At 42.2% G+C, this 12,313-nt stretch overlaps 1 protein-coding gene across 1 annotated transcript; it reads right to left on the reverse strand.

Moving 5' to 3' along the window:
- Positions 1–2,500: 2,500 nt before the first annotated feature.
- LOC308584441 (glutathione S-transferase-like) lies at positions 2,501–11,362 on the reverse strand. The gene is made up of 7 exons (XM_081189239.1): positions 11,217–11,362; positions 9,193–9,299; positions 6,705–6,756; positions 5,602–5,734; positions 4,717–4,858; positions 3,818–3,949; positions 2,501–3,058 (listed from the first exon to the last, which is right to left on the reverse strand). Exons 2-7 carry the CDS (start codon positions 9,277–9,279, stop codon positions 2,927–2,929), a joined length of 678 nt encoding a protein of 225 aa, XP_081045365.1. The 5' UTR covers positions 9,280–9,299; positions 11,217–11,362; the 3' UTR covers positions 2,501–2,926.
- Between the last annotated feature and the right edge of the window lie 951 nt (positions 11,363–12,313).

A 12,313-nucleotide genomic window follows, 5' to 3' on the forward strand; every position in this document is an offset into this window, starting at 1 on the left:
TCGGTAGTGGTGCCCGCCCTCTGGAACGCGCTCCCATCAGATGTCAAGGAGATGAACAACTATCTGACTTTTAGAAGACATCTGAAAGCAACCCTGTTCAAGAAAGTTTATAATGTTTGATGTTTTATCATGTTTTTCATATTCTGTTGGGAACTGCCCAGTGTGGCTGGGGAAACCCAACCAGATGGGCAGGGGATAAATAAATTATTATTATTATTTATTATTATTATTATTATTATTATTATTATTATTATTATTATTATTAACTGAGTAGTCTCGCCCAGTCCCGTAGTTGGGGTGGGGTGAGCAAGAGGGGGGCCATTGAGTGTCCCAGCCTTTGTGTGTATGTACACAGGAGCGACGGGTAAAATGGCATCAAAGCAAACATGCACAGGTATTTATTTATATACTGCTTAATGATGGGGTATTGCTTGGCCTGTCCTGAACTTGTCATGAATTGAGAATACATACCGTATTTTTCGCTCCATAAGATGCACCCAACCATAAGACGCACCTAGTTTTTAGAGCAGGAAAACAAGAAAAAAATATTCTGAACGAAACAGTGGATGTATGATTTTTGTGGTTCATGCTGTGTCCACAGACATGTGATCTGATGGTGAGTTTGGGGTAGCCCAATGCAAAAATCCTGAGGATCCATGTGGATCCGTGCTTTGTAACCACGTTTCTGCACCATTGCAGCCCCAGGCAACAGTGGGTGCGTGATTTTTTTGGTGCAGGCTGTAGCCGTGGACATGCTATGTGATCTGATGGTGAATTTGGGGTGAATTTGGGGTGACCCAATGTAAAAATCCTGAGGATCCATGGGCTTTTACCTCCCCCCCCGGCAGCCTCCACTAGCATTCCTCATCTCTCTTCCGATCCCACTGATCAGCTGTTTCCTTTCAACTCTCCCTTCCCTCTTGTTTGCCTTAGTGTCTTTTCCTTAGCTGGAGCAGCTTTTTGCTCCTCCTTTTCTTCTAATTTCTCTCCATATTGCTTTAGTCTTCCTGTTTCCCCCCTTTGCAAGTTTGCTGTCTTTACCTCCCCCCTCCCAGGCAGCCTCTTTTATCACTAGCATCCCTTATATCTCTCCCCGATCGGCAAACAATCAGTGGCTTTGTTTCAACACCCACTTCCCTCTTTCAAAAAAATTAAAAAAAAAAAGCTTGATCTGCTTTTTGCCCCTGGGCAATTCGGCTCCAGGGACCACACATTCGCTCCATAAGACACACAGACATTTCCCCTTACTTTTTAGGAAGAAAAAAGTGCGTCTTATGGAGCGAAAAATCCGGTACATCTCACATAATATGAGAAGCTTGGAAAGAAAATGGGAGCCTGAGTCAAATGCCAATTACCCTAAGGAATTAGCAGTAAGGGAAAGAGTTGTCTGCAATGTTCAGCAGCCATCAAGAGAGCTTCAACTAATGGAAGTTTCAGGTTGGTCAAAGTCCAACTTAAAGCAATCAGAACCCAATATGAACTGAGATCTCAATCAGAGTATATCTGTATGCAGGGCTCCCCACCCCCCAGCCAGAACTCAGGTCCAGCACCTCTCAGGTGGGCACCATTGCCATTACAAAAGAACAAGGGAGGTGTTCGTGGTGAGCTCTGGCTCCTCTTTTTCTAGAAAAATAGCACTGGCGGTACTTGTTGATGTAATGGGAGGATTGGGCTGATCTTAGTTTGATAGGATGAATCATGAAAAGTTGCGGTTAAAACTTTGGAACTAAAACATAGGCTGTCATTTATTTACACTTATTAGGATATTATACTTTGAAATGTGTGTGAGAGTGAGAGTAGGTGTAATTATTTGCCACTTACAGTTACTATGATTCAATAATGAAACTACAAGTGATAAATTTTATGTGTACTCAAACTTGATACGTACACTAAACCCAATTATTTCAGGCATGCACCTTTGGAAAGGGAGGTCAACATTCGAGCTCCATTGCAGGTCTATAATCGTAGGTAGGTTACCTGTTTGTGTCTAAATTTAATTCACAAAAGGCTTATCCATGAATGTGGGCCTCCTATGTGATTTAGACTTTTTGCAATAGAAATCCAGAGACAATGGTGTTTTAGATATGCAAAGAATAAAAGTGCCATACTAGAGCTTTGCTTATGCTTCAGTAAGCATACTGAGTGGCCCACCACATCCATATAATTGGGGGCTGAAGATGCAAGTATAGTTCTTGGCTGAATTAATGGTACAACAGTGAAGTGCTCCAGAACTTCTCAACCTATAAAACAACCAAGTCCAGGTTTGGGAGAAGTGCCTGTTGCCATGCAATGCTGTGTGCCCCAACACCAAAGCGCGCGCGCGCGCGCACACACACACACACACACACACACATACACACAGGGATATTTTAAACCTTGGGGAGCTTCTGTTTTATATCAGGAATAGTCCCCAAAAACTGAGAAGAACATTCCTTGAGGATAACATGGTGGACTGGTAAACAATTGATTTGGCATGAAAAACAACAACACCCTATTTGCATTAGTTGTATAGATAGATAGATATTGTGTTTTAATATTGTATATTGTACAGGTTGTATATTCTTTTATCTTTTTCCGGTGATTGATATGACCTTGATGGTTGAAGCAACAGCAACAAACAATAAAGAGAAACAGAGTTCTTATTGCCTGCATCATGTGTGCTTAAGTGAGGATAGTGTTTGCAAAAAATTATTTGAGTTGTTATTGCAGAAACTCCTGTTATAAAGGAATCAAAGGGCTTTACTGAGGTTGTGCTCCAAGTAAATGAACAACATGAAATGAGACAATTCCCATTAAACTATTATTTCATCTGTCAACAGTGAAGGACTCTTTTATAACTCTGGACAGCTTGCTGAGGCGAAACAGTGTTGTCCCATTTCAGTTTTAGCGCTTTGCCTGTGGCTACAATAGTGCATCAACTATGATGCTAGTCGTCAATTAAGTGGAAAACTTCTGTTGCCTTTTTAATACCCTTTTCATCTATTGGTGGTTTTCTTGGGCTACCGGGCTGCAGAAATTCCTTGACTGTAGGTATGTTGCTTATTCTCTCTTTAAAAGCCTAAGAGAGAGAGAGAGCAAAATATTTTAGAAGAGAAAAGGAGAAATGGTGGCATTCCCAAATAATCATTTGTCATCTACGGTTACAACAGTTTCATGGTCAATAATGAAACTACAAGCGAGAAAGTTCATATCTACTGAAAACCCAATTATGTCCCTTTGAAAAGGGAGGTCAACATTTGAGCTCTATTGCAGGCTTATAATCGTATGTGGGTTAACCTGTATGTGTCTACATTTAATTCACAAATGGCTTGTAGAAACCCAATGATCAGAGTGAATGGGAGCTGCATTGCACAATATCTGGAGGATTTCACATTCTTGATCGGGCAGCTAATGAGAACTTGCAAGAGCCAGGGAACCTGTTCACTGCCTATCTTTTCACTTTTATAATAAGTTGTGAAATGGTGTTAAAAGGTAAAGGTAAAGGTACCCCTGCCCGTATGGGCCAGTCGTATCCGACTCTAGGGTTGTGAACCCATCTCACTTAAGAGGCCGGGGGCCAGCGCTGTCCGGAGACACTTCCGGGTCACTTGGCCAGCTTGACAAGCTGCATCTGGCGAGCCAACGCAGCACAAGGAAACGCCGTTTACCTTCCCGCTAGTAAGCGGTCCCTATTTATCTACGTGCACCCGGGGGTGCTTTCGAACTGCTAGGTTGGCAGGCGCTGGGACTGAGCAACGGGATCTCACCCTGCCGTGGGGATTCAAACCACCGACCTGACGATCGGCAAGTCCTGACGATCCACCCGCGTCCTACTTACCTTTAAAAGAGGGAATTTGGCGAGAATATCAGCCTTCAGCTCTTCCACTGTTAAAATGGCTTCAAGCAGTTGAATATCTGCTCTGCTGAGCTGATTTCCAACAAGAAAATTTTGCCCATGATCTTTGAAGACCTACAGAGCATGAAATAAGGTAAAAAGAAAAAAGAAAAGGTAAAGGACCCCTGGATGGTTAGGTCCAGTCAAAGGCAACTATGGGTTGTGGCACTCATCTTGCTTTCTGGCCGAGGGAGCTGGCGTTTCTCCACAGATAGCTTTCTGGGTTATGTGGCAGCATGAAATATATTGAGAGCACTTTAGGTAAATACACAAAAATACGCAAAAAGAAGAATGTGAATTCCAAAGACTTTTGAATTATCTAACACCCAGATAATATTGCATCATGAGATGAAGAGGATTTGTATAAGTTCTGATGTATGAGTTCCAACAAACCACTGCCTAACAAAGAGAAGATGGAGCATGACCTTCCTTCTCCCCAAATCACTGCTTATCTTGTTTCCATGGGGTGGTGCAGATGCTGAGATAAGAAGTTCATGTCATAAATGAATACCGTGTGTGATTCCTGGTCTTCTCTCACACAGCTTTTTAAAACTAAAGAGTTGCTAATAGAAGTTTGGAAATGCAAGGAATAAGGAAATGGTAGCTCAGTCAGTAAGAACGTGAGGCTCCTAATCTCAGGGCCATGGGTTCGAATCCTATGTTGGGGAAAGAGTCCTGCTTTGCAGGGGTTGCAGTAGATGTCCCTTGTGGTCCCTTCCAACCCTACAATTCTATGCTTCTATGTTTTTATGTTGGACCAAGCAGTCCTATCAACATTACAGTTGAGCCTAGGTGACTTCTCTTAAAAGGGTTGTAAGTTTCATTCTTTCTTTGCCTCGTACCTTTTCGAAGACTGGGAAGTATCTGGTGGTGGCTTTTTCAATAATGTCTGCAAATGCCTTCTCCCTCTTGTCAGCTGGTTTGAAAGGAAGCATTGTTATTGATTTATTCATATCCATAGTAGCTTCACAGTACGTATCAATCCTGAAGGAAAAAGAATGCTGCCATCACTCGGTAGCAGGTGAATTGCTCTGTTAAGTTGGAAATGTGTTGGTTATAATAAAACTCATTTGTCAATAGTAGAAAGGTGTTTCCTCACCTCAGTTCTTCAGATAATTACAAGAAAAACAACAACAGTAGCAGTAGCAGTAATGATAATGATAATGTAAAACAAACAGAGCCAAAAACCTGTCAGGGAGGGGAGGGGCATGGGATATTTTAGTAGCATCACAGACACAAAATGTGTGATATCCCAGCAGATAAACAGGTGCAATTATCTGGTATGTTGGAGAAAGGGCATTTTTCCTTGGAAAGAGCCTCTCTCTGTGTTTTAATACATGTGCTTCTTGGCATACTTTGATCTTCAACGGCTACACTTTTTTCTAAGGAAGCGCCATATGTCAAAACTCAAATTTATACATCTGCAAAAGAAAAATACAACGTCCTCCACTGATCCAGGCTATTGGGATTACATGAAAGAGTATGAACTTTGGAGAAACCACACTGATTTCAAAGGAACCAGTCCACATGAACTTTGCTGGGACTGAGAGGTCGAATTAGCTTATGCCGGTTCCTCTGGAACCTTTCTTGCTCAATCTGACAGTAGAGATGAAACGTACTGACTCATAAGTCATCAGTAGATCATATGACAGAGCACAGATTTCCTCTTATATACAGCAAACCAAAACGTGCATTTATGAACCAAACTTAAAGGAATGTTACAGTACCATACTCTCTGCTTCATGTCCTTCCCGTAGAGATTATGTTTGGTTGCAATGTAGTTGAGAATAGCTCGGGTCTGCACCATCTTCATCCCATCCATTTCCACCATGGGCACTTGCTGAAAGAGCAGGTCTCCACCTTGTGAAAGGAAAATTAAAAATCAGTCCATCCTCCCAGGTAATTACTATGGAAAGTAAATTTTCAGGAGCATCTCCCAAGCCATGCTTTGATTTTGAGCCTTTACTTTTACATTGTGCCTTTGCGATAATCATGTTTGCCTCTGCTTTCCCCTCAAAACCTTTTTGCAGAACATGTGTTAAATCTGTACAGCAAGCACACAGTGGAAACTAGTTTTGTATGTTATTTAAGCTACTTCTGTTCTCTAGCTAAAAAAACCCAAGCAAACCATTCTTCAGTATGCAGAGTTGAGTGGTAAAATAACCAGATGACAACATTGTATATAAAAGTAATATAACCAGATCACAATAGTGTATTCACACATATTTTTGCCTTAAAGTGTGCACACATAACTGAGTGTGCACACATAACTGAGACTGTACAATGCAGAACTGGAGAAACAAGTATATTTAGAAAACACCTGCTACTAAGGCTGAGATCCTATACACCCTTCCCTGGAAGATAGTCCCACTGAACTCAGTGTTGTCCGCATGTGAGTAGGCACACGTAAAATTGCACAGTGACTTTTCTGAGTCGGCTATCTGTTCTTCATATTGTACAGAGAATCTACCCTGCTCTATTAACTTCAATGGGAGGTTTGCCATAAACGTGGGCAGGAGGAGGGTAGGGCTTCACTGCAATCCTGAGGTTTGTGTGCTTATAATTGTAAATGTCTTGAGAGGTGAATAAAAAGAAATAATTCCCATTTCTATGGGTTGTATCTTATAAAGTCGTTCTTAGAACAGACCTACTGAAATCAACAGACTTGCATTAGTCATGTGTATTGATTTCAGGAGTTCTGTTGTGATCTGAGTAGGGATAGGAAAATACCCAGTCCACAACTGGGTTATAACATATAAAACACACACACACACACACACACACACACACACACACACACACACACACACCATTCAGATGACATACTTACCCTGCCGTAACTTTTCTAGATCTTCTTTCACCTCAATAAGTTGTTCTTCAAACTAGAAAATAAAAGAAGCAAAATATTTCAGGGGCATCATGAAGAAGAAGAAGAGTTTGGATTTGATATCCCGCCTTTCACTCCCTTTAAGGAGTCTCAAAGCGGCTAACAATCTCCTTTCCCTTCCTCCCCCACAACAAACACTCTGTGAGGTGAGTGGGGCTGAGAGACTTCAAAGAAGTGTGACTGGCCCAAGGTCACCCAGCAGCTGCATGTGGAGGAGCGGAGACTCGAACCCGGTTCCCCAGATTACAAGACTACCGCTCTTAACCACTACACCAAACTGGCTCTAATTTCAGGCTCTAAACTACTTCCAAACCACTGAAGGAAATTCGATGAAAACCTTTTAAGTATTCTCCCCTTTCACAGTCAACTTTTTGGGAACAAAAAGCAGTTGCCTCGGTGTGAAAGTTGGGCCAGCTTTTTCCCCTCTGTCTGGGACAAAACAGCAAATGTTTCCCATGCAGAAATCAAGGTAGATACTAGTACTACAGGCTGGTCACATTACCTTAGCACATGAAGCATAAAAAATTCTACAATCATCTCTCCCCCTCCTTAGCAGTAAAAGTACAATAATAATGAATGGAAACAACACAACAATCTGCCACCCCTTCCAGCATAGCTACAATCAACTGCCTGAGGCAGGTGCTTCCCCCTGGCAAATGGTAGGGCCGGACCCAAAATTAGAAACTGCCAGAAATGGATTCTTAGTCTACATGCACACACACACCAACATTCTTCCGATGAAAATAGGGACATCCCATTCTATAATGATGTTGGGATTTTTGACTACGTGTTATTCTGTTCAGCTTCACACAGCGTCAATTAAGAATTGGCAGACAGCCAAGGATGACTGAGCAGAAAGGAGTAATTCTGCCTGGAGATATGGAAGCCTGGGAACAGCTTTACCATTGGTTGAAGTCTCACACAGGCATAATGATTTATGAACTACTGATTGGAATGTGTTGTTTGGTCAGTGTGGTGTTCTGAGAGTCGTTTGGAGTTAGTTAAGATCCATTTTTGTTCTTGTATATAATAACTTGTAGTAAGGTAAATGTAAAGGGACCCCTGACCATTAGGACCAGTCGTGGCTGACTCTGGGGTTGCAGTGCTCATCTCGCTTTATTGGCCGAGGGAGCTGGCGTACAGCTTCCAGGTCATGTGGCCAGCATGACTAAGCCACCTCTGGCAAACCAGAGCAGCACACAGAAATGCTGTTTACCTTCCCACTGGAGCGGTACCTATTTATCTACTTGTACTTTGATGTGCTTTTGAACTGCTAGGTTGGCAGGAGCTGGGGCCGAGCAACGGGAGCTCACTCTGTTGCAGGGATTCGAACTACCGACCTTCTGATCGGCAAGTCCTAGGCTCTGTGGTTTAACCCACAGCGCCACCCGCGTCCCCAGTAATTTGTAGGTAAAGGTAAAGGTACCCCTGCCCGTACGGGCCAGTCGTGTCCGACTCTAGGGTTGCACGCTCATCTCGCTCAAGAGGCCGGGAGCCAGCGCTGTCCAGAGACACTTCCGGCTCACGTGGCCAGCGTGACTAAGCGGCATCTGGCGAGCCAGCACCAGTGCCACACACGGAAACACCGTTTACCTTCCCGCTATAAAGCGGTACCTATTTATCTACTTGCACTAAGGGGTGCTTTCGAACTGCTAGGTGGGCAGGAGCTGGGACTGAACGACGGGAGCTCACCCCGCCACGGGGATTCGAACCGCCGACCTTGCGATCAGCAAGTCCTAGGCACTGAGGTTTTACCCACAGCGCCACCCGCGTCCCATAGTAATTTGTAGAGTCTGCTGTAAATAATAAACACATCAAAGTAACCAAGTTACTATTAGCAGCATTTGTTCCTGCTTCGTCCATCCTGCCTGCAGCTGATTGCTTTCTGGAACTCTGCATATACTCTGCTAATGTCTGGCTAAGGTCCTGCAACAGGTCAAAGTCGCAAAACACCAATAAATGATAATTTTATTGTTTATACCACGTCTTACTGGGTTGCCACAGCCACTCTGGGTGGCTTCCAACACATATAAAAACATAAGAAAATATTAAATATTTTTTTAAAAACTTCCTCATTCAGGATTGCCTTCAGACAGTTTGGGAGTCAAGTAACTCCATATCCTCCAACATTTCTCTGATGAAAATAGGGACGTCCTAAGAAAAAGCGGCACTTTCTGGGATCAAATCAGAAACCGGGATGGCTTCTCTAAATCAGGGACCTCCCTGGAAAACAGGGACACTTGGAGATTCTGTACACACCATACATTTAGAGCACTTGGAAAGCACATGACTTCCCACAAGGAATCCTGGGAGCTGCAGTTTACCCCAATTCTTGTTACATAACAATGCTGAACAAACAACAGTTCCCTTGATTCTTTTTTGGGGGTGGGTGAAAGGTGCTTTCTCAGAGAAATTCTGAAGACAAACAAACCTCGACTCCTGCTGCAGCCAACAGCCACCTTATGGTTTCCATTCGGCCTCTTCCATTGAAGTAGTAAAGCTTAGGTTTCCCAGCCATGTTCCTAAGTGTTTGCTTTCCTGTTATGATGAAAGACAGAGAGAGAGATTGAGAGGTCATGTTTGATAGGAAAACCACTGCAGAGCAGGACAACTGTTCAAAATGGTGCTCTGGTGATTGCTTGCAGCAAGAAAGGATTTCATACTAAAGCCTTCTGCTTTTTTTAAAAAAAACAACAACTCAATTTCATAATCACGAAGCGCAAGCAGATGTAGCATAGTATTGCACAGATAAAATAGGAAACAAGAATTAAACCCGTCCTCCCAAACATCCATGACTATTTAACCTCCATTAGATGGCCATTGTCTTTGCTCCTAGAGAAACAAAATGGCAAGTCCCCCCTGTACTCGCACCATTGCCATGGCCATCAACTGCCTTGCATCTCCTTTCCCCCTTTAAAAAAAAAAAAAGTGCACTAAACATGGTGAGAAGTGAAGAAAAGAGAGAAAAAGAGAAAGAGAAACAGCACCCATGTAGAAGGGAAAGTAAAGGGGGGAGGGGAAGAAAACCCAAAACAGTATACTTTACAAATTTGTTGTTGTACTTCACCAGATCCTAACCTATTACAGTATTTGAAAGAATGGATTCCAAATATTGTTGAATTTGTCCATGGGAAGTCTGCGTTCATATGCAAGTTGTTCATATGTTGAAGTTTGTATGTCTTCAATCCAATCGTAGAAGGGAGCCACGTTTTTATTTTCCCAATTCATCAGTATCTGTCCTTTTGCCATGGTAAGGGCACAGAGAGTCATCTCATATTGTCACAAAATGTGCTGGGTATATAATTCAAGAGGATATTTTGCTCTGTAAATGTAAAGTTGTTCCGTACAGTTCTGTTGATAGTTTCAGTTACCTTCTGCCAAAAATATTTCAATATAGGACAATGAAAAAAATACGTTTTAGAGAAGCATTATTCCTCTTGCATCTCCAACAGTTAGATACCTTAGATAGCCCCTTTTTAAAAAAACATAATGGGGTCCAGTATATTCTAAATATTATTTTTTGTTGTATGAGCCTCAATTTAAGGTCCAGACACACCCTTGTTATAGCACTTTAAAACGTTCACCACTGTGTGGTCAAAATTGAGACTTCCAATTCTTTATTCCATTCCTCCCTCAATACCTGTATATCAAATTGGTTTGCTAGTAACAAAGATTTATTTATGTTGATGGATGGCTTTTTTTTTTTTTGCATAAGAATTAATCAGCTGCTTCAATATCTCTGGGGTCTCTGAGGCTGTAAAAGCTGCTGGTCCGTAGATGGTGATTAGCAGGTGTTTTGTCTGGAGATATTGCCAGTGAGCCTTTGTAGGTAATCTGTATTTGTCTCTTAAAATAGAATATGTATAAAATTCATCCTCTTCATTTATCAGCTGGTCTAACATTAATATACCCAAATTCATCCACCTCTCCCATATGACCATTTCTTTTTTCTAGTTAATTCTTTCCTGATTTTTAAAGACGGGTTTTTGTTGTGGGAGAAAAGGTCAAAATTATATTTTTTTTGACATGTGGTACCATATTATTTGAAATGATGTTATTGTTTCGATAGCATCTTTAGTATTAATGTATTTAGATCCAAGTGCCACCCAGCTTTCTAAAGGTGCTACATAGGAATATTCCAAAGTCCAGTCTCCTGTGCCTACCCAAAACTCCTTTTTCCTCTGAAGTGCAATCAAGTCTATCTTCCTATTTAATTTTTAGAACTCTGTCTGCTGTCCAGCTCCTGCCTTTAGTCTGTCCAAAAGGAAAGGCTTCTGTTCTGAGGATTGCAGTGCCCCTCACCCCTGCAAACCTTTAGTACTCTGCTGGTAAGAAGAAGAAAACCTTTGGGCAGAGGTGAGGTCTTTGGAAATTGTCCCTGCACTACTCCTCTGTCCAGGGTGCTGCTCTTGAGCTATAATTCTCCAAAGGAATTGTCTCCCTTAGAATACTAACCTGCTGGAAGTCCTGCTGGACATGTGAAAGTTCTTCTCAAGCACAGTGAGGCCTGAATTTGTGTGGCTCAAGGTTATAAAAGCTCAGAAGCTCCACCTTCTGAGACAAGAAAACAGCCTATCTGTATCTCCCTAGTTTAAATAGAAATAAACACTTGCTTTGCCTTTCGTAACAGTTTTCACCTACAATCAGTCAGTTAATTAAAATGGGAGTAGTTTTCTCATGCTTGTAGTATATAATATGATGCAACTCAGTTTTGGGCAAATGTATGCAGGTGCACTGAAGACAAACATTTGTGCTCTTGGTATATTCAGCCCAAATCCTTCTATCATTGAGCATGAGGTCACTGCAGCTGCTAGCTAGAAAATACAGGGAAAGGTCAAGTGGACAGGACTTCCCTGCTGATGACAGACCCTCCAAGTGTCCCTGTTTTCCAGGGACAGTCCCAGATTTATTTTGGCTGGGGCAACCCAGTCAGGTGGGTGGAATGTAAATAAATTGTTGTTGTTGTTGAATAGAACTTCCCTATTTTCATCTGAGAAATATTGGAGGATATGTGATCAGTCTGGAGGCCTGTGTCAGCTGCTTTTCTGAAGAGTAGATGAGGAAAAAAGGCAAGACCAGCTCCAGGTTAAGACGATTTGGGGCCAGTGTGCTCTTTGCTTGGCCCCTTTGACAAAGGGCTGAGACCTGTGGGTATAGGGCAGTATATAAATTTGAATAATAATAATAATAATAATACAGTGGTACCTCTGGATACGAACGGGATCTGTTTCGGATCCCCGTTTGCATCCTGAAACGAATGCAACCCGCGTCTGCGCAGGTCGTGATTCGCCGATTCCACGCATGCGCGTGACGTCATTTTGACCATATGCGCATGCGCGAGCAGTGGAACCCAGAAGTAACACATTCCATTACTTCCAGTTCGCCACGAAGCGCAACCTGAAAGCGCTCAACCTGAAGCATATTTAACCCGAGGTATGACAATAATAATAATAATAATAATAATAATAATAATAATAATAATAGCTCAGTTACAGAGCATCTGCATGTTGGGATATGAGTACTCGCCAGCCGCGTGATAGCAGCACATTGTT

Source organism: Podarcis bocagei (assembly GCF_964188305.1).
Source record: "Podarcis bocagei genome assembly, chromosome: 3".
NCBI classification, from domain to species: domain Eukaryota; kingdom Metazoa; phylum Chordata; class Lepidosauria; order Squamata; family Lacertidae; genus Podarcis; species Podarcis bocagei.

Bases quoted from the DNA above. Each gene is read 5' to 3' on its own strand.
- LOC308584441 (XM_081189239.1), bottom strand. From the start codon at position 9,279: ATGGCTGGGAAACCTAAGCTTTACTACTTCAATGGAAGAGGCCGAATG. The intron at 6,757-9,192 runs GTTTGTTTGTCT...TTTATTTTCTAG, and splicing joins TGGCTGCAGCAGGAGTCGAG to TTTGAAGAACAACTTATTGA. The intron at 3,950-4,716 runs GTACGAGGCAAA...CATGCTCTGTAG, and splicing joins ACTTCCCAGTCTTCGAAAAG to GTCTTCAAAGATCATGGGCA.